This window comes from Peromyscus leucopus, chromosome 20 (genome assembly GCF_004664715.2).
Source record: "Peromyscus leucopus breed LL Stock chromosome 20, UCI_PerLeu_2.1, whole genome shotgun sequence".
NCBI classification, from domain to species: Eukaryota; Metazoa; Chordata; class Mammalia; order Rodentia; family Cricetidae; genus Peromyscus; species Peromyscus leucopus.
In genome coordinates, this window is record NC_051080.1 from 50,359,369 (window position 1) to 50,381,631 (window position 22,263).

At 39.2% G+C, this 22,263-nt stretch overlaps 1 protein-coding gene across 2 annotated transcripts in view; it reads right to left on the reverse strand.

Moving 5' to 3' along the window:
• Rspo2 (R-spondin 2) overlaps window positions 1-22,263 on the reverse strand; it is a 159,216-nt gene that overhangs the window by 57,280 nt on the left and 79,673 nt on the right. Inside the window, exons 3-4 of one of the 2 annotated variants that reach the window (XM_028867958.2) lie at window positions 6,451-6,594; window positions 3,906-4,094 (exon numbers count right to left, since the gene is read on the reverse strand). In XM_028867958.2, the coding sequence (XP_028723791.1) occupies window positions 3,906-4,094; window positions 6,451-6,594 (333 nt within the window). The remainder of the gene's footprint in view (window positions 1-3,905; window positions 4,095-6,450; window positions 6,595-22,263) is intronic. The other variant, XM_037197783.1, reaches the window with a different exon arrangement.

Consider the following 22,263-nt stretch of genomic DNA (forward strand, 5'->3'; position numbering starts at 1 on the left):
GTTTTGGTCTATTACTACAATAAATTATTACCAGCAGGATGAAATCTATCACTCAAGAGGTGGGAAGGGATGGCTGTATCTGCAACAAATAAGATGTGATTTTTTAGGGGTCTTTTCTTCTTCCCACTTTTTCCCAAATGTACTGTTAATTCATTGTGTTGTCCTTTTTCCTCCTGGAGTTTCTTGTGCTCCCCCTTTTGTCCTCTGTTTCTCCCTTACACTTCTGCTTTTTGGTAGCCATGTTACAGTTAATACCTACATTTAGAACAAATCCTATTTAGTCTTTGAAGGTTGATAACACAACATTCATTTTTGGAGCAGGAGAGCGAGAGTCACAAGAAGACTCAGCACATGCTCAGGGCAGCTATCACCAGAAACGGGATCAGCTCCACAGTCAATCTGTTCTCTTGGACCCCAGTTCTTTTTCTTGTTTTCTACGTGGTAACCATAGACCTCACCTGTTCCTTTCAACAATTAATCCTACAGTCACTGGAGTTTAGAAGAAAACTAAACCTTAGAGATCTCCTGAATCACTACCTTCAGTTTATAAATAAGGAAGCAAAGGCCAGGGGGGTTAAGCAACTTGTCAGGGGTCATAAAAGTTATGAGTTGACAGGATGTAGACACCCAGATCACAGACCAAACCTCTAAAGGCTGATATAAAAGTCCAAGAAACCTTACCTGTTCCATCAACAATAAAAGAAAAGGAAACTGACCAAAAAGAAAAGTTTGGAAACGAAGAATGGGTACTTCAGTACACATACATCTACTAAAGTCTATATAATTTTCTCCTTCTTTTCCCCTAACAAAACAAATCGGCATGTGATGGGTAAAGAAAGAAATAGGGTAGGCCATTATACCAAGATATTTTTGTTATTTTTACTTTTGTAGTTTTCATTTTTATCATATTTAATAGTTTTCAGTGTAACAGCTTACCTACTTAGCAGCCATTCCATGATGCTGACCTCTAGCTCAGGCCTTTCCCTAATCAAAAGCAGCTGATTTGAATGCGTCTGTGCTCCAGTGTGAAGGAGGCAGAGGCTGCATTTGAGCGCAATCAGGTTAAGATTGGCTCCAATGGGAGAAAAATCCCGACATATGTTGAAAAGATCTGAAAAATGCCTGTATTCCCAACCTGATTACGACTTACATTTTTGCATGGTTTGTCAAAGCAGATCACTGAAATCAAATCAAGATGGAAGAGGGGATAAAGTGGTTTTCTTCTCCATTCTTCCTAATCACCGTGACCTGCTGAAGAAAGGGACTTTTCCTTCTCTCACCTGGGGCAAGGTGGGACTCTCCACTGGAGGTTATGCCAATTTTTAGCAACCACTGCCCAAATTCCAAAAATAATTTCTTAGTTCTTACATCCTACATTTGTAAATAGAAGTCATTTTGTTACAGTCATTACTTTCTACTAATTTATTTTCCCATAAATCAAACAAAACAAAGTTTCAGTATATCTTTGAAACCCTGTTATAAGTAAACACAAGCATGTTTACTATTTGGCTAAATTTAGACCAAAAAAAAATTAGTGAACTGAAAATTAGATAGCTACAGGGATTAGAGCAAACCTTAATGGATAAAATATGGTTAAAACCTAAATACAGTTTAAGCTTGAATCTATCTCTGATTTCTTTGTCAGGAGAAGAAAATTAGCAACTCAGGCTTAACTGATTTTTTTTTTTTGTAGCACAATTTAATTATCAGTAGAGTCAAGCATATTCCATTAAGATGGTAACTGTTGGTAGTATGAAGAACAGAAATGTGATAAATATGGCTAACCTATCCTCTCTAGAAAATTCTCAATCATGACTGAGGTCAGGACAAAATAAAAGGCTTGAATGGGGTAGAGGAGTGTTTGGGCTCTTCTTACACATAAGATGTTTGTTACAAGAATATTTTCAGGTTAATTTTTGCTATTAATGTAAACCACAATTGCAAGACCATGTTGCTTGAAAAAGGAATGGGGGGAGGGGCTATATAAACAATATACAACAAAGAACGTCTTTCTTTTCAATACCTGAATACATCAGGTTTGCTTTTAGGCAAAAGGTTGCAGGTTAAACGCTCTCAGCTATCCAAGAAGTGGCTTATTAGTTTTGTAAGAAAATATTTTCTTATATTTTGACTGAAAAATACCCACTTTAAGTGAACAAAACCATCCTTGTTAGTGCAAAGCAGACCCAAAAAAACTTTGTTTCAAAGGCCCGGTAAGGAAAAGCAAGACTAATTCAAGAGGAAAAGCTGCCTCCTCCACAGGAGCTTCTGAATCTGGATCTAATAGTCCTCAGAGGCCGGCTGGAGTCTTCCAGTCTTCAGAGTTTCGTCTTTCTCCATGGATCATAGACATTCTCTACAAGGCAGCAGAATGTGGATATAAACCCCTTGTAGCGGCTACATGTTCTCTCTCTGGGCTAGAGTTAAAAAAGTTGAAAAGTTACACACTAACAGGGGGAGGGGGAGGGAGAGGCAAACAAAAGTTTGGATTATTTTATGAGGCACTTTTCCAAACACAACTTTCTTTTTGCTTTGGTTTTCTATTTGTACGCTTTATAAAAAAAAAAAAAAAAAAAAAAAAAAAAAAAAAAAAAAAAAAAATCTCAGTTTCATCCGCGGCAGCATGGCTTTGGCTAGTGATAGAACAGACGTCAACAGATGATTACTGCTTGAAGAAGCACACTCACACTGTGGGAATTCCACATTGAGAAGCTGGTGAAACGGCTCGGTTGGTAATAATGCTTGATGCACTAACACAAAGACCTAAGTTCCTACACCCAGCATCCACATAAGTCAGGTATATCAGCAACTCCAGCCCTGGGGAGGGTGCACACAGACAGAGGGCCCTAAGGCCTTGCTGGCCAGTCAGTCTAGCCAAAATAGTGAGTTCCAGGGCAATAAGAGACCATGTCTTCAAAAGGCTGGAGACACTAAAGGGAGATGGCAAATGTTGATGTCTGGCCTGCACACACACACCCATGTGTGCATAGACACACGTGTATTCACAACACACAAACCCATGCACACGAGAATTGCATTTTGACCTCCTCATTCTGTGTTGTCCAACACCTCGCTAAATACCCATCTCCTAATTTCCAAATGAGCCTAATCTGCCTATTATAGAATAATGACCGCAAATCAGTATAATTATTACAAAGAGTTAAAGACACACACACACATACCAGTAGCTGTTTTCTACAAATTATTATCAAAACAAAGAAAGGGGGCTAATTGTGGTAACATTAAGACAGGGTTTTTCTTCCCAGTGTTTGGGTAAGTTTATTTTAAGTTGTCATCTCCAACTAGTAATGATGCAGATGATTTTACAGTCTAAGCACTTCTCAACTGAAAAGTTCCTTCTGAGCAACATCTGCAAAGGACCGATATCACAAGAACCAGCTTTTATGGTAGGTTTGAAAAAACACGCGCACACGTGCATGCACACGCACATACACACACACACACACACACAAGAAATCTCATTTTAGGAAGCACATTCATATTCTTTCAAGCTTTTTTTTTTTTTTTTTTTTGTTTCCTGAGACAGGGTTTCTCTGTGTAGTTTTGGTGCCTGTCCTGGATCTTGTTCTGTAGACCAGGGTGGCCTTGGACTCACAGAGATCCACCTGGTTCTGCCTCCCAAGTGCTGGGATTAAAGGCGTACACCACCACCACCCAGCCCTTCAAGTTATTTTTAAAATATTATGAAAGCAAATTAAATGTTCACTCTACATGCATCACACTAAGTATTTGTTTCTGAAGTAAAGTTTAATCTCCTCTCTATTGTTAATATCAGGTTTTCATCATGGATAGATAAATAGCATTTATTGGGAGGAGGGAGGAGAAGGAGGGAAGAAATTCAAAGAGCACACACACAGCACACGGGAGTGATTAGTTAGACCCACCTCCTGGACAGTGCCTCATGGCCATCTTGCATCGCCTGGATTCAGCAATGGTTGGACATGGTATTGTGTCTTTCGCTGGCTTTTTAACAATCTGCCGTGTTCTGGTTTCCAGACCCCATTTAAATCCACATGTGCGGTTGTTTCTGCTACATGTTCCCCATTCACTCCAATGACCAACTTCACATCCTTCTGATAAAGATTTAAAAAATACAAACAGAGACAGGAGTTGGGTATCCACTATTCATTCAATATAAAGCTTATATAACTATGTTTATCCATTACCTCCACCATACATATAAAAAATAGCTTATGTAGCCTACAGGATCTGAACTCCTCTGTCTAGAACTACAGTTGTTTAAATCATAGAGTACTGACAGCTAAGACAAACAAATGCGATATAAGGAAGGAAGGAGCTGATGCTTTCCACTTGTCACATTTTTGAAGGGATACGGCTGGCCAGTCCTAATGCAATACTCTATCATCTCTAAAAGATGATCTCTAAACAGACAAAACCTAAAGAGAAGGTGCTGTCTTCATGCCACGGTGGAAGCCACCATCTATCAGACTAATTTTGCATGCCCTACCACAAATCCATAACTGTGTTTGCTTTATTTTTACAAGTACTATGAGGTAGGCAAGAAGATCAGAGATAGAGAGAAGAGAGGAAGAGAGAGAGACAGAGGAGAGAGAGAGAGAGAGATTTCTATTCTGCCTATTCTATCGATTCTCTATACAAGTACTAGGAGGTGGGCAAGAAGTTCTGTGTGTGTGTGTGTGTGTGTGTGTGTATTCCTAGTTATGGAAGCATTTAATTTCCATTTTGTAAGATTATGGAACAGTGGTAAAGATAGGCATAGGACATTAAAGCTGTGGAGAGTTCCTCTTCATCAACATTGCCACTGAAAAGCTCCTCACATGAGCGCATGAGGACCCCAGCCTGGAGTTCACACATGATGCACTGTGATTTCAATCTCAGTAAGCATCAGAGTCAATTCCATGATTTTTTTTAAATCCATTTAAAATTGTTACATAGGGTAATGCACAGGATTCTGTCATAGAATATTTTGTACATTTCCATTTACAATTTGTAATGGGTATAATTTTTGCTTCTCAAAAGCTAAAATAGCACTTACATGTTTTAGTGGTTTTTTCATTTTTCAATTGAGTGATAAACTGCATATACTAATTCACACATAAATACAATTACAAATTAACACATTTCTTTCCAAACCTCACTTTTAAGCTTTCAGATACATATAACTACAAAATGGTTAAGCAATATTTCTTTTTTTTGTTTTGTTTTTATTTTTTTTTCCTTATATTTTATTTTACAATACCATTCAGTTCTACATATCAGCCACGGATTCCCTTGTTCTCTCCCCTCCTACCCCTCCCCTTCCCCCCAGTCCAACCCCCATTCCCACCTCCTCCAGGGCAAAGCCTCCCCTGAGGACTGAGATTGACCTGGTAGACCCAGTCCAGACAGGTCCAGTCCCCTCCTCCCAGACTGAGCCAAGTGTCCCTGCATAAGCCCCAGGTTTCAAACAGCCAACTCATGCAATGAGCACAGGAACCGATACCACTGCCTAGATGCCTCCCAAACAGATCAAGCCAATCAACTGTCTCACCTATTCAGAGGGCCTGATCCAGTTGGGGGCCCCTCAGCCTTTGGTTCATAGTTCATGTGTTTCCATTCATTTGGCTATTTGTCCCTGTGCTTTATCCAACCTTGGTTGCAACAATTCTTGCTCATATAAACCCTCCTCTTTCTCGCTAATTAGACTCCTGGAGCTCTACCCGGGTCTAGCCATGAATCTCTGCATCCAGATTCCTCAGTCCTTGGATGGGGTTTCTGGCACAACTATTAGGGTGTTTGGCCATCCCATCACCAGTGTAGGTCAGTTCTGGCTGTCTCTCGACCATTGCCAGCAGTCTATTGTGGGGGTATCTTTGTGGATTTCTTTGCTTCTTCCTATTCTCACGTGGTCTTCATTTATCATGGTCTCTTAACTGAATGTATCAGGCTTAGCTCTCCCCTCATGGGAAAACTTACCCCTTTGGAGGAAGGGATAAGGGAAGGGCTCAGGGAGGAAGTGTAGGAGGGAGCAGGAGGAGGCATGAGATGGGGATGAATTTAAAAAAATTTTAAGCTGGGTGGTGGTGGTGCATGCGTTTAATGCCAGCACTTGGGCGGGGGGGGGGGGCAGAGGCAGGCGGATATCTGTGAGTTCAAGGCCAGCCTGGTCTAGAGAGTGAGATCCAGGACAGGCACCAAAACTACACAGAGAAACACTGTCTCGAAACTGCCTCCCCCTCAAAAAAAAATTTAAAGAAAGTGTAAAAAAAAAATTAAAGTTGAAAACAGGGACCCCATAAAGTACTTGAAATATATTCCCATAGAAAATCCACAATTTCCTCAGTAAGGGTAATGTTGTATTGACAAATAATATAATTGCATATTTTTCTTTTCTTCTCTTAATACAGAATATATATTTTACAAAATAAAAAAAAATTCAGTTGGATAGTTGAATTAAGACGTACTCACCTACACATTCCATGGTCTCATCTAATGGTGCAAAACCATCTGGACATTCATCAAAGCAGCGGCCTCTATGCAAATAAAAGCCTACTTTGCACTTGGTACAAAAGTCTTTGCTAAAGCAAGAGTCACAGTTTTCTATTCTGCATCCTACAATTTTAAAGAGAAAGAAATAGTTAAAGAATGTTGTGCATTTTACAAATCACATTACATAAATTCATTGATTACCTTAACCAAAACACTAATGATCAGTGAAATACAATCTCCAATGCCTTTATTTTCTTATGTTAGATTACTCTACATCACTCCTAATTCTCCCAACAGCATGCCACATTAATAAGTGAAGTCAGAGTACCAGCAAAGGGCCTGAGGCAGCAGGAGACTCCAGAGATGCTTGGAAGTCCAAATGGGATTAAACTAGATGATTATAAAGAGTATCCTCCTGCTACAAAGTACATCACCTCCAAGACTGAAGTCTGCGCTGCCTCTTCAAAGTTCCACAATGGGAAACAGAGTGGGAACTCTAATCAGCATCTTTTGTTTCCAGATAGTCAGTGACTTAAGAATTCAAATTTCAAATTATTTTTAAATGCCTGGTGCATTACCCAAAGCACTGGTCAATGCTATCTTCTTTTTTATTCAGAGAATGATGTGACGTGGGTAGGGGAAAGGAAGGACTAGGTCATTTTGTGGAAACCTCACTGCACAAAGGCCTTTGTATACATTTCCATTTGCTCTTCCCAGTTGGGTGGAGCCAGTAATTTGTAAATGAGGACCCTGGAAACTAATAGACAGTAGGTCACACAGGGAGTAGTGGTTGCTTTGGTTCTGACGGGGCTTCTGCCTGAACCCAGCCTCCTTTCAAGATTATAGTAAAGATGTGCAATAACATGTATAAACCTACTGACACATAATATGAAGTCTGCAATAGAAGCAACAGGGAATCAGAAACAGGTATTTTTCAACCAAAAGACATAATGTTCCAACACGATGTTTAAAGAAAGTAGTTAATAGATTTTAATTATAGATCAGCTTCTCTGGAGAAGCCAGTGGTATCTGGGCCAAACATCAGTGGCAGGCACAGGTGGAAATGAGTGTGCTTCCTGGAGGGTGGGGGGACAACACAGGAGGCGGCAGACTGGTTAACTGAAAGGCCAGGGTTTCACGAGATCGTAGTCAATTGTTAGTTGTACCAGATTTAACTGCTGGTGATCCCCAGTAGCCAAGGTGATGTGCAAATTCAACAGCATCACACTCATTCTCCCACAAGTTCCCAGTACTATATTCAGTGTCGTAAGGACCCTGAAAAGACTTAAGTCATATATTTTGTACAAACTAAGAGATAATTTGGAGTAAAAAAAAATAACTGAAATAAAAAAGTCCCTTTGTGCTTAAATGTTTAAACATTGAGAAAATAATTCCAGAAAGTAGCAAAAGGCTAAAAAGGTGTCTAAAATACATTACCTAAAGATAATTTCTAAGCCATAAGGCAAAAAAAAAAAAAAAAAAAAAAAAAAGGACAGGTCCTTTCCTTTCCATTTTGACTCTGTACAGGACTTTCGTGCATTAAGTGAAGACGATGGAGCACCTAACTGAATACCACCAAATGTAGAACACCAAGTATTTGTGGGCTAAAGTCCACCAGTAAATTATGGCATTGCTTCTTTGCTAGGGGAAGAAAATAGTGGACACAGAAGTACAGCTTGCCACCCCATAAAAGGTTCATTTGTAATCTTAAATGCTGTAACCTACATTTTAATAAACAGAGGCCAACAGCTGGACAGAAGCCTCTCGATCATGGTCAAACTACATGACCAGTATGTCCACAAATTGTTGGTTTTCTTGCTATATTTTTTTTTGAAGAGGCAAGCAGCCTTCTCTGTTACAGAATTATTTTTCAAGACACGGTAAACATTCCAAAGGAAGAAATGGAAGAGGGTAAAGGAAACAACAACAACAAAAAAAATCTATATTATTTTAAAAGTGACGATTCCACACTTCATCAATCAGCCATTACCTACAAGGTCTGATTTAGCTTTTAAATATGTTCTACACAGTTAAGTCTTTTGGCCAAAAAGCTATAGCAACAAGCATTTGGAATTAATTTTACAAGATTCTTTGCCGATCTTTATTGTTACTTAAGGATCCCTTTCCTCATTTCATTCCTCACTTCAGATACAACTTCACGAATGCAGAATTTCTCAAATGCCTATCATTCTCTGTATAGTCCCTCAGGGCTATTTCAGGCATTAGTCCTGCTGGAGAAAAGCTTAATTATGCACTCTCAAATTTGATATATTTGATACATTGATAGTAGAATACTATAACCATTAAAAAGCACACTGGGAATTATAAGCAATGACTTACAGTTAGTGCTAAGGCCTATTGTGAAATGAAAAAAAGGGCAAGCTACAAGTTATGTGTAACATGATACAACAAAGACATATATAGAAGGGTATACATACATATGTGTGTATAAAGTACATAGAAAAATTGAGGTAAGGATAGTAGAATTGTGAAATGTCAAAAAGTGTTATGTGTTCCTAAACATATGAAACTTTTATCATTGCAATTTACTTATACAATGAAAATAACAGAAAAGATTATTTTAAATATATACAATTTAATAAAGTACCTAGGTTTATATATAAAAAAAAAAACAGCCTCTTTGTTAGCACTATGAAACAACCCTTTTGATTTCAACACAGAAGAGCAAATAACATTGAAGATCATGTCTCAAACCTTTCCATATTTGAGAACACAAACCTAGAGCCTTAATACTGCTGAACCTGCTTTAACCTTCAAACTACATGTTTATTTAACCATTTCTTATCAGGTCCCTGTTTTCTAGTGTTCTGTGAGTAACACTTTCCCTTCCATTCTAAGATGTAAAAAACAATTATCTCTGCAATGAAGCCTTCTTTAAAAGCGTTGATTGGTGCTAAGTGCACACAGCTGTAATTCTGCTGTCTTCCTGTTTATGGATTCCCAGTTTACATCACAGACTCATCTTACAACTCTAATCTTTGGCCTTCTAACTAGCAATGTGCAAGCCACTTTCCCCAGAAATTATCCCTGGATGGGCTTCAGCACCTGGAAATGATCCTCACTAGCCGCAGATCCCTTAACCCTATTTGACTATGTCTCAGAGAGGTAATGCTTCTAGTGTAAGGGTAATCTCTAGAGGACCTCAAAGTCCTGTACTCAGCCTGGATCGACTTCCCCAGAACTACATAAGCCATAAGCTTGTTACCCTCAATTTACTAAGATTCAGTTTCAACAATTTCTCTTTTCACACACAAAAGTCATTCTAAATAAAATTTCAAAACATTAAAAAAAAACTTTTCAGGACATACAGAAATTTTCTTTCTCTCCCAAAGTCATATTAGGCTCACTCCATAGGAAGGGCCACTGTCTTAACTCTTTCTCATGTGTATTTCCAGAAATCTCTTTGTAAAACATAAATTTAATGACTTAAGCACATGTAAATGCCAATGGGAACATACAATAGTTGGTTTAACCTTTGAAAATGTTATACAGTGTAATAGGTATATCAAAATTTACTAAGCATAGGCCTTTGCTATGAAGTATGTGTTTTAAGTCCTCGTTCAGAATGTAAGAACCTACTTTAGCCAACTTACATGCTTCTTAATTACAGTGCCTCCTCAAAAATGTAATCCACCAAGTGAAGACTGCCAATATTGGTTTAAGTAAAATTACTGTCCAAGTGAAACTGTGGCCAAACGCAGCCTGACAAGGCTGTCATTTGGCCGCAAGGACTTATCCTAGCCAAGAAGCAGAGAAGCATGCTGGACACCCCCTCTCCTGTCTTCCCAACACCACCCCATACAGGCTCTAAAGTAACACTTTTCAAATTATACTGTAGTCTAGTTCATTCCAAGCATTCCCCAAGAACCTAGTATGTGCCGAGTATGCTGCCAGACCTTAAGAACATGGTTCGTTAACACCCATCCCTCAGTCCCAAGGATGCCAATGCCAAAGTGATGGGCCACAGCCACGCGGCACTAACACAATATGGAAAGAGAATGGAATACACAGTAGAGGTACATGCTGGCTACATTACAGACAGAGACCAAGGGCCCATTTCTGTTCTCCCATTAAATTTTTATTTGTTTCAATTTATGAAATCTCCATTTCTGGCACAATGCTGGACATGGAGTGGAATTTTAGCACTTGCCAAGTAAATAAATCATGAATGCCATTTTAAAAACTTAATTTCTTTACTCTCTCGATACTAAGTATGAGGTTGCTAGCATGTACACATCTCAGATATGAAAAAAACAAAACAAAACAAAATCAACTACCCCCACCAGCTATAGAGAACTGCAAATTATATAGAAATAACCAGTAAATAACTGAAAATAATTAGAATAGAGAAGGCAAGTAAAGGTAAAGCAGGTATTACACACCATGGGATGTTGGGCTCTTTTAGCTAAATGTATTTTAAAGAGATATAGAGAAGTAGAGCCCTGACAAAGTGAGGTTGTGGGAGCAATGGAGAAAATGTACATGGCCAGTGAGAGGCCCAGGGAAGAGCAAGCTGAGTGGGGCACGGGTCGGAGATGGCAATGTTTCCCTGTGTTCAGCAGCTGTGGTGTAGGGGCATATGTTATCCACATTCTATGTGGTTTTTAAGGATTTAAATAGCAATTAATGTTAGTAAGAATGAAGTTGGGTTCAAGATCAGGAACATGGCGTGCCTTAGTGAATGGTTTCCCTAGATACCTGAGCACAAGAGCAAATCGACCAAAGTAGTTAGTGCCTAGTTTATTTCCTCATTTAGAAAGATAGAAAGACACAGGGGCTAGGAGATGATGGGTGAGTAACCTCAAGGCCCTCTGTCTGCTATAAGGAAAGGCACTTTGGCATGAAATTGAGTAATAACATGACTACTACTTAGAAGGCTATAGAACATGTGTGGGGAGGGGTGTGTGTGTGTGTGTGTGTGTGTGTGTGTGTCTGTCTGTCTGTCTGTCTGTCTGTGTCTGTCTCTGTGTCTGTGTCTATGCCTGTGTGCCTGTGTGCCTGTGTGTGGGAAGTTTCAGAAAGTTAACCTTTCTGAAAGGTTTAGAGAAAAGCCATTGGGACCCTCATCATTCTCAAGAGGACACTGTCAGGGGCAATCAAAGAACACACTGAGTAGAGAAGAGAAAAACCAAAGAAAAGAAAAGAATCACACAGTGAGCCCTCTCTTCCTTCAGTCCCCAGTAGTCTCTGGGCCTAAGTACACAGAGATTTTGTGTCTCTCTCTTCTCAGTCTAATCTAGACCTCCAAGTGGCTCAACATGACCAATAACAAAACATAAGAAAAGCAAAATCTTAAATACAAGAAATATCAAGACTTGTTAAATCTAACTGTGAAAATACAACTCTCTATATCACTATCTATTATGAGAGGAGAGTAGGAAATCAAGTACTGTAAAGGACCTCAGATAGACACTGAAAAATAAATCTCTCTCATTTCGTGATTCTGACCAAGACAAGGCAGCCACCTCACTGCCTGTTGTTTTTTGCTACCTTTCTTTTTTCTTCTTCCCCAGGGTACCCTCCTATTCAAGGTCCTCACACCTCCTGCTGTGTGCTGGGATGACACAGTGCTCCACTGTGTTTGATAAAACCAGTTGTTTACACCACATCCACACCTCCTCTCAGAGGACAGAGACACTGTCATATGTTCAGAAGGCACCTAGTCCCCATGGTGCAGCGGTATTAATCAAAGAACACACAGTCCCTGAAAATCCCTACAAGTTTCTCTGCTCATTTTGGGCACCAAAGAGACATTACAGGCACAACTTACCCCCAAACAACAAAACTGGACTTACAAGAATTTTTCACTTAGTAATCACTGACAGCAGTTTAAACTAAAGTGTTTTAAAATTGCAAATTTTTAGAGAACTCTATTAACTTCGACTCCAAACTGGCAACAGTATTCCTTAGTAAAAAAAATTAAGTTACCGAGATTACATATTTCTAATATTTGCTCGTACAAAAATCTCATCACAATATGGATTGATAAAAAATTACAACAAACACTAAAAATCACAGTATTACACAATAGAGTCCAGCTACATGCAGCTCATCCAGTTCATTTCAGACTCAAGAAAATAAAGGACAGCACTCAAGTTGTCATACGAACAGCTAAAACGATTTGCAGGACAATGCAGAAAACCAGCATTCCTAAGTTAACAGATAACCCTGCCAAAGTCCAGGGGAAACCCAGTAGAAACGGTTCAACTCAAAATTGCCTTTTCCAGCAAGCACGATTAGCACAAATGTCATCCAATTATCTTGACTAGATGTTGAACAGAACAGGGACAAAGGCTCAGAGACACAACTGAGTACAATGAGAAAACAGCGGCCATGACAGCAGTACTGTGGTTCACAGACCTGAGGGCAGATTTCATCACTCTGGTGGGACGGTGAGCAACTTAGTAAGATTAGGAGTCTCTTTGCCCTAATGAGCCAATATAAAAGCAGTGTCAGTCTTCATTCCATAGGTCTGTCAAGATGACTCAGAAGCTTACCAAGTGCAATGTGCTCAGTACAGTATCTGCTGGGCAGTGAGGGATCAAAGCATGTGGACTTCCATCAATAGAAAAGCTTACATGAGAACATACTTGCCATCCCAATTGCTGAAAAGGCTGAGACAGGACTGCCATGAGTTCAAGACCAGCCTGGGCTTCACAGGAAGTCTCTGTGAGTGAGTGAGTGAGTGAGTGAGTGAGTGAGTGAGTGAGTGAGTGACAGACAGACAGAAAAACAGACAGAGAATGAGAACAAATGAACTTACAAATTGGGGAGAAAAAAAAAAAAAACTTCCATCCAAGAAGATGGGTGGAAGGAAGTTCAAAAGGTCCAAAATACTGTGTGGAAAAATATTATGAATGCAATAATAATTTACATGAACCTGTATACTACTCAAATGAAGAGCATATTTAAAGACCATTATCTGTAAGAAACAGTTTTGCTCTTACTTAGTTCACCTGTTGCACACATGCACACCTGTGTGGCAAGCCATCTACTTTGAGCATTGGGTACTGGGAGTTAGGAGACCCATGTCTCAAAGCATATTGTGGTGAGGGAAGAAAGCTGACCATGCGGAAATCTCCCTCTTCCTACTTTCTTCACCAGAGAAGAGAGAATCGCCTAACTTCTCTCTATTATAAAGTCAAGTTCTGGCTCTGGTGGAGACTTTAACCCTCAAAGTATAACCAGGTCAGATGCATGAACTCCATCCAGAAAGAAGCCACTTTTCAGATTGAGAGGGAATTCTACTTTATATTATATGTCATTGTGATCCTTTTGAACACAGTGTCTTCCTGTGTAGCCAAGGTTGAGCTTGCCCTTGCCATCACCCTGCCTCAGCCTCTCGGTGTGGAGTCATAGGCACATACCCACATGCTAGGCATACTTTATTTTGATGCCTAGAAATACATAAATTATCAAAATAGTTTTCTTCACAGACTCATTTTTAATTTGTCTTCCAAATTTATTGTGTATAGGCACCAAATTCAAATTTGGGGATTATAATGGGAATACTTTCTCTGTATCTTAAATATTGTATCTTTCCACACAAACACACAAAAAATAAACATTGAGTCTGATAGAAAACTTAGTAGTCAAATAAAGATATTGGCTGCTTCTCTCATAGTTCAGGTATTGCATATTTGAAATTATACTGCAAACAATGAAATGAAAAAGAACATATCTTTTGGGAATGCAATGTTATATTTTAAAAGGATTTGTGTTTCCATTTAAGGAAGATAGGAAGGAGAAAGACAGCAACCTCAAAGGAAAATTGACAAGAAGAGAATTTTAAATTATAAAACAAATTAATATTTCATATCAGATTTTCAATTCTTGCCAGCAGCAGGTCCCTCATCTTGGTTACTCCTTGTACTTTTCCTATTTTGGTAACTTGTCACCCTATCATATTAAGGTGAAACCAGAACAGTGTAATAAACTTCAGATCTGTGTCCCCATTGCAATTTGCCAAATGTTGGAAAAGGCAATTTTCTCCTCCCAGCTGAAAGGGAAAGCCGTGTGTGCACTAACGTCCATCTTACCTCTACTCAACCTCCACCCAAAGCAAGTAAGAAGAATCTCTCAATCCCATCACACTCTGAACAGGCATAGGGCAGGGGTACAAGGCTTGAGAGTAACTATTTTAGAATATAGACCACGGGTCTCTGCCAAAACTACTCAACTGTATTAAACACAAAAGAAGCCACAACTCATCCATCACAAAGCATCGCTGTTTTCCAACAAAATTTTACTCACAAACACACAAACACAAGTTAAAGTTATGTCCCATGTACCGTCTTCACGTCCATTTTTTCTCCAGCCTCTTAAAGTTCTAAGAGTTATCCCTGGACCAAGGCCCCAACACAACAAGATGGCTGGCCAGATTTTGCCCTTGGTTGAATTTTGCTGAGTTCTGACTTAGAGAACACCAAGGAGAAGCATCTTAGATTAGGGATTCAGAAGGAGTCTGAAATCCACCATTGGCTCTACACATAGACCAACAGTGTAAACACACAGGGATTTGGTGATCTCCACACGAGAACATGATTTCTGATCAGCCATCAACAGGGAACATATCATCCTGCTGTAGTAAGTTTCTCATCTCCAGGTTGCTGTGTCATTGACATGTGAATCAAAGAGCTGGTTGAAACAAAGGGGGTGGGGAGAGAATCCAAAAACAAAATGGTTCGAATGAAACCAATATGACATTTACTTGGTGTTCTGTCATCTGCCATTTTTAACTAGTTCTGTTTAAAGATGGCCTTGCTATGTGTAACCATCCAGTTCAGTGACAGAAGGAGACAGAACCTCTAACCAAGCCACGCAGTAGAAGCCAACCTTCAGGTACAGTGAAGGTACCAGAGGCTTCTGCCAGCCAGCCCAAGCTTCCTTCAGCCCAATATATGGAATGGTTCTACCCACGATGGGCTGGGTCCTCCTAGACCAATTAACACCTGAGACAGTCCTCCACAGACTTGCTGGTAGGTGAGCCTGGTATCAATAATTCCTCAACTGATACTCCCTTCCCAGGTAATTCTGGGTGGTGATAAGATGGCATTTAAAAGTAATAGAACACAAAGGGCTTTAGTTTTTGGGTTTTTTTGTTTTTTGTTTTTGTTTTTGTTTTTTTTACCTCAATGATATAACAGATAACTGAGGGGATAAATATGCTCACACTGAGATAAATATTAGATAAAGTATATGTACATTAATGTATCACATAATACACTGTAAGTCCATACAAATTTTGTGCCAACTTAAATTATTTCAACTTTTTAAAAGGATTTATTTTTATTTATGTGAGGTGTGTGTGTGTGTGCCACATGTGCATGGGTGCCTGTAGAGGCCAGAGTTAGTGCCAGCTGTTAGCCACTCAATATGAATGCTGGGGGCATAAGTGGGGCCCCTGGAAAAGCAGAAAGCTGTCCTAATTGCCAAGCCATCTCTCCAGGCCCTAAGTATTTTAAATCCTTTAGTAGCTGCACTTCATATCTAAAGTCAAGCTTAACCCCTTGGTTTTTCAGGCTGCAGATCTTTATTATTAGACTAACCTATCTGTTTCTAGGCTCATGCTCATATACACCTTTCATCCCCCCTCCGCCCCCATCAAATAAAGAGATCAGAGCAGCACACTCTGTATTCTCGGTGTCTAACACGACACTGGGAGCTGACATGACCGATGATGACAGATGTGTCTGCTGAAGGGCGAGCACAGTTGATATTCCATTTCTACCATTTCAGAATACATGCTGAAACAGGATCCTCTTTGTGTATCTTAATGTACCCACATGCTTTGGTTACAATTAGTTCCCTTTAGGTTATAAAATATTTCCAACTTAGACATCAGGTTATTGTACACTGAAGAGCTCATGTCCCACTTTTTACTCATGCATATTCCTTAACTATTAACCATGTACATATGAGGGTTACAGAGAGAAACTGAACACTGAAGCAACTAAACTTCAAGATCAATAAGTCACAATGAGAAGAATATCTTCAAGAGGAACAACTGAAAGATTTCATTCTTTGACTGTGATGGTTTTATAGATAGGCTCAGGAGAGCACGAGCCAGCTCTCATTCCAGAATGTGTTATGTAAACTGTTCTAGCTTACAAAGCTAGTTACTGGCAGAACACACTTGAGAACCCAGGATTCCTTCTAGTACAGTGTCCTTTTCAATGTGATTTACCACAAATTGATTTCTACCATTAGAAAATAAGACTGTCATGAAATCCTTAATGGAATTTGAAACACACTGGCAAGACTGCCATGAAATACTTAATGGAATTCAAAACACACTGGCTTTGTTTCAGAAAACCATTTAAGTTTTCCTAATACTTTGATTTATAATTGTGCACAATAATTGTCATTGTTCTTCCTTTTGGTTCTTTTGAGACAGGGTTTCTGTGTGTAACAATCCTAGCTGTTCTGGAACTTGCTCTGTAGACCAGGCTGGCCTGTTTTCACAGAGATCCTCCTGTCTCTGCCTCCCAAGGGCAGGGATTAAAAGCATGTTCCAACCCTGTCTGGCTCATTAAGGAACAACACAATGATAAAATATTCCACTATGAATCAGGGTTCTCAACAAGATGGGTATCCTGCTCCTGACTTCTGGGATACTTTGGGAACCATACTTCATCTATAAACTGTAAGATCTATACATGTTAGCACGAGGAGAAGGAGAGAAACATAATCAGAAGGTTGAAATGGAAAAGAACCAGGAGAGGCAAAGGAAGACAAGGAAAATATAAGCCAAACTCTTCCAGATCCCTATCACCTATATATCTGTCTGTCTGTCTGTGTCTGTCTGTCTGTCTATCTATCATCTACCATCTACCCCCCCTCTCTCTTTTAATTAGTCTAAATATACTTTTTCCTTCTTTGAACAGGCTATGCATGTCTGTAACACAACACAACACACACACACACACACACACACACACACACACAGGAGGCATTTATCAGTGAAAGTATTTTTATTTTCACAAAACACCCTCCTTAAGACTATTTGAAATAGGTTGTTATTACTTGTTAGCTCTGGCATTGATTCAAAAAGAATGGCTAATGTTTACATTAACTCAATCTATAAAATGAATACTTGGGGTATATTGTAAACTACTTCCTATTAAGTGATCAAGAAAAGAAATAAAGTTATTATCATTGTCTCTACTAGCTCAGTGAAAGACGAATAAAGAAATTGAAAGGGGGCTGTCACATAATAGATTGTGTCTCCCATGATGCTTTTATATTACCACCTTTTACATAACATATTTAACAGAGCAGGCTGGTAGAGAGGAAAATTATGATTAGGATATACTGTAAGTAAACAACTTTTTCATAAAATGAAATACATAAATAAAATCAGCTATTAACTTTAAGAAATGTATTAGGAGCTAGGAAAGTGGTCCCATAGGTAAAATGCCGCCACACAATCATAAGGACTTAGGTTTAGATTCCCAACCCCCACCTAAACGCCAGCCCCTGCCATGCAATCCCTATAACCACAGCCCCTGGCGGCAGAGATGGGATAACCCCTGGATCTCAATGGCCAGTCAGTCTGGACAACTGGTTAATTCTAGATTTGGGAAAGATCCTGTCTCAAAACCCACAGTGGATAGTAATTGAGGAAAACATCCAGCATCAACCATACACACACTCGCAGGCATGCATGTGTACACACACCCACACAAATATGTCCATAGAAACAGGGAGACAGATGTGACGTCCCTCCTCTACCGAGGGAGTTCATGGTACTTGATAGGTACTGGGAGATGGATAAACTGAGTTCTTTGAGAGTACGGCCCCTGGTGTATTGCGCATGCTCCGGGGAAAGGCAACACATCAAATACGAGTAGGCAAATTGTGCCCTGTGGATTTAAAAGGAAAACAAAAAAGGAGAACATAAGGCTGGGTGGGTAGGGAAGGAGGTGGATCTTGGAGGAGCGCTGTTTGGTTTGAGTGTGATCAAAATAGATTGTACAGAATTCTCAAAAACTAATTAAGAATGGGTGAGTGTGTGTGAAGAATTAGCTATCCCACTCACCATTTTCAAAGCCTAGTCAGTGGTGTGATTCCTTCATTACTGTTTTCTCCAAATTGCATATGTAGTGAAGCAAACATGGGCAGTAGGATCAGAGACAATCCTAGAGCTCATTGCTGCTTCTGCTTCATACTGCAGATCTTTGAGTGGCTTCTGCACCTCTAAGTTTCCCTGTTCGATGGCAAAATTCAATGCCTGTCTGTCGCTAGCCTCCCTACCATGATGTTCATGTGCACTCATCCTCCGAAACCGTTAAGCAAGCCTCCAATAAACTCTTTCTTCTCTACATTGCCGTGGTCATGGTGGCTTATCACAGCGCAGCAACAGAAGTTACTATGGCTGGGACAAAGGAGGAAAATCAATGTTCAGATAAGGAAGAGTGAAATTCCAAACAAATAAACGGGCCAGGTGAAGACTGAGGAGCCTGCTGCCTCCTGCCACTCTCTCTGCCTCTATCACTGATCTCTTTGCCTTCACCGTTGAACCTCTGTTAGCTCATCCTCATGCTGTCAAAATGAAAATGCTTCCGAAATTTAAGTTTGTCACTTTCTTACTAAAAAATCCTACATCGACTGTGAGTGGTTTCCAGGAGCTGCTTTAATTGGATCAATCTGTTATGTCAGGTGAGGTGGCTCACACCTGTAACATCTGCATTGGTTGCAGCTGTACGTAAAGGTAGAAGGACCTACCACAATGTCAAAAGTGAGTCCAGGTTATACAATGAGTTCCAGGCTAGCCTGGGCTACAGGGAAACCCTATCTAAAGCAATCCTGTCATAGTGTAGTCTTAATCAACCTACCCAGAATAACTCCTTATTATACAATAAAACTGTACCTAACCGCTTATATTATATTTATGGATGGGTGATAGTTTCTTAATATTTTCATCTTCTTTTCTATTCATAATGCTCAATCCTAAAAATACAGAAAACACTTATAATCTTCATATATACCAGTCCCTTCATTGCTACATCCCACCTCTACATTTTGGAAAGGGTATTATAACCAGTTTAGGAAACTTCATCCAGCAAATGGAAATATTCAACCTGCTTTGTGCTATTTACTAAACAGTTGAGAAGAAAAATGTATCTATCAGAAATGCTGGCATAGGACAGAAGCTAAACAATAAACAGTGTTTATGTGACATACAATCAACTTGATTATCTGTGGGTTTAACTAAACCAGAAGATTCTAACCTCAATACAGCTGTGTATTTGTTACAAATCAGGATAGTGGTTAGGATGAGTGAAGAGAGAATACAAATAAGAACTGTGATTGAGCCTGGTAACACTCTTTTTGAATTCCATGATTACCTGTGCCACTCCTCTTTGTGGTAAATCTATGTTTACTGTTTGTCAAGTTTGATTTCAATATGATATTTCACTTAATTTTTTTAAAAAAATTAAAATAGGAGAAAAAAAGAATTTGCATTTTCTGGTAAATATACTAAGTGCCAGTATTCATACTAATAACAAATGTGTAGCTTCATTTGCAATAAAATCCTATTAAAATAGGAATACCACATTACACATATTTTCATTAATACCTAGGTAGGTGCTGGGGATGCTGTGAATGTGTTGCTCTGATTGATTAATAAATAAAATGCTGATTGGCCAGTAGCCAGGCAGGAAGTATAGTAAGACAGGATAAGGAGAGAGGAGAATTCTAAGTCAGGAGACGCTGCCAGCTGCCACCACCATGAGAAGTAAGATGTAAGGTACCAGTAAGCCACAAGCCACATAGATTTATAGAAATGGGTTAATTTAAGATATAAGAACTAGATAGCAAGAAACCTGCCATGGCCATACAGTTTATAAGTAATATAAGTCTCTGTGTGTTTGCTTGGGTTCTAGTGGCTGTGTGACTGGCAGGTGAGAAAGATTTGTCCTGACCATGGGCCAGGCAGAACCAGGAAAACTTCAGCTACAAATGGCACCAGAATGTGGGCCAAGAATTTCCACCTAAAACCTGAGAAAGCTTTAAAAAAAAAAAAAAGATTCTAAAACAGCTTCCTAATTGTCTTAAGTTAGCTGCAGCCTGCATGCTTGAGCTACTATATGGTGGGTTCTTGGCATGCTTGTTTGACCTGCAGTATGGCAGGAACTAAGCATCTCCAAGCCACATGTTAGGTGCTGCTGTGTGGTGGATTTAGCCTTTGCTAATACATTTTTTAAAAAATAGAGGTTTCTGGGTTACACGCTGCTGGATGAAAGCATAGACCCACTGCTTCCCAGAGTCTGTGGAAGCATGGTTCCCAGAGCTGGCAGTAAGAGTACCACCACCATGTTGGGAAGCTGAAGTGGGTGGAGCATGCTATAGTTTAAAGCAATAGATTCACAATAAGACAGATTCAGATGGGATAAACCTCTAAACAGTTTACAATGTGTGTAAAAATATACATAGGCTTGGAAGAGAAAAGAAAGTAATATATGCAGTTATATAAAGAAATGGACAGTTTTAAAAAATAAAATCTTTTTTAAAAAAGGTAAAAGTAATATAAAAATAAGCCACGTAAACATGGATATCACACAGAGAATCTGGATTGTGTTGTCTTTGCGATTTTTAACTGCAGAAAGACATATGATTGTAAAGACTGCTCAGGTAAACAAATACGTATATTTTAAAGGTGCCTTGACTTCAAAATTTGGATCTAAGGATATGTTGTTTTGGAAAGGAGGCTCTGCTTTTGTTTCCACAGAAAGCCAGAGGCTATGGATTTGTTCCAGATTAAGATACAGCCAAAATCCTCTGAAAGGTCTCTGATGACACCATGGCGCAGATGATTCAACATCCAGAATGGTTTCAAGGCAACTGGCTCAGACAATACAGCATCATGGACTACTCCATAATCCTAAAATTTTCTTTAGGTCCCCATAAGAATACAGTGTCCTCTTCCAGCAGAAAGTAGCCTAGAAAACTACACCCACATTCCCAAAAAATAGATTATGGATGTTTGTCTTTGTTTATGTTGTTGTTTACAAATTGTTATTGGTCATAGTCAATATCTCTCTAAAAGAAAAATATGATATAGAAATATAGAATATAGATATGATAGGATAAAAGGGTAGATTGTTAGACCTACTTTTTTTTTTGTTTTGTTTTTTGTTTTTTGTTTTTTAGAGACAGGGTTTCTCTGTGTAGCTTTGCGCCTTTCCTGGAACTCACTTGGTAGTCCAGGCTGGCCTCGAACTCACAGAGATCCGCCTGCCTCTGCCTCCCGAGTGCTGGGATTAAAGGCGTGCGCCACCAACGCCCGGCTGAGACCTACTTTTAAAGAGCAACTTGTTTAAAATGATTTATATTGATATAGATTTTAGTTTAAAGTTAATTTTGTTATACTGTATGTATATTTCTACTCTTGTTTAAGATGTTTTTGCAACTCATTTAGAATGTAATGGATAATTAAGAAATACAGATTAATAATTAGTCTTTTATGATAGTCAAATTTATAGTCACATTAAGTTTTCTAGGTATACATAGATATAATTCAATTAGGTAGGTAATCTTCAAACACTTCAAAGACCTACAGAATATGGCATTTAAAATGTTTTAAAAATTTAGACTTTCTGGACAGTGAGACATGTCTGCTACTGGCAACATCAATTTACTTCAGAGAGGAGGACGAGCATTGAAGACACTTTATATGGAGTTTATCTTCTTCTTGACAAAAACATCCATTTGGGCAAGAAACTGTTCTTGCCTGGACTGCTTGATTGACTGGACATGCAGGATCCA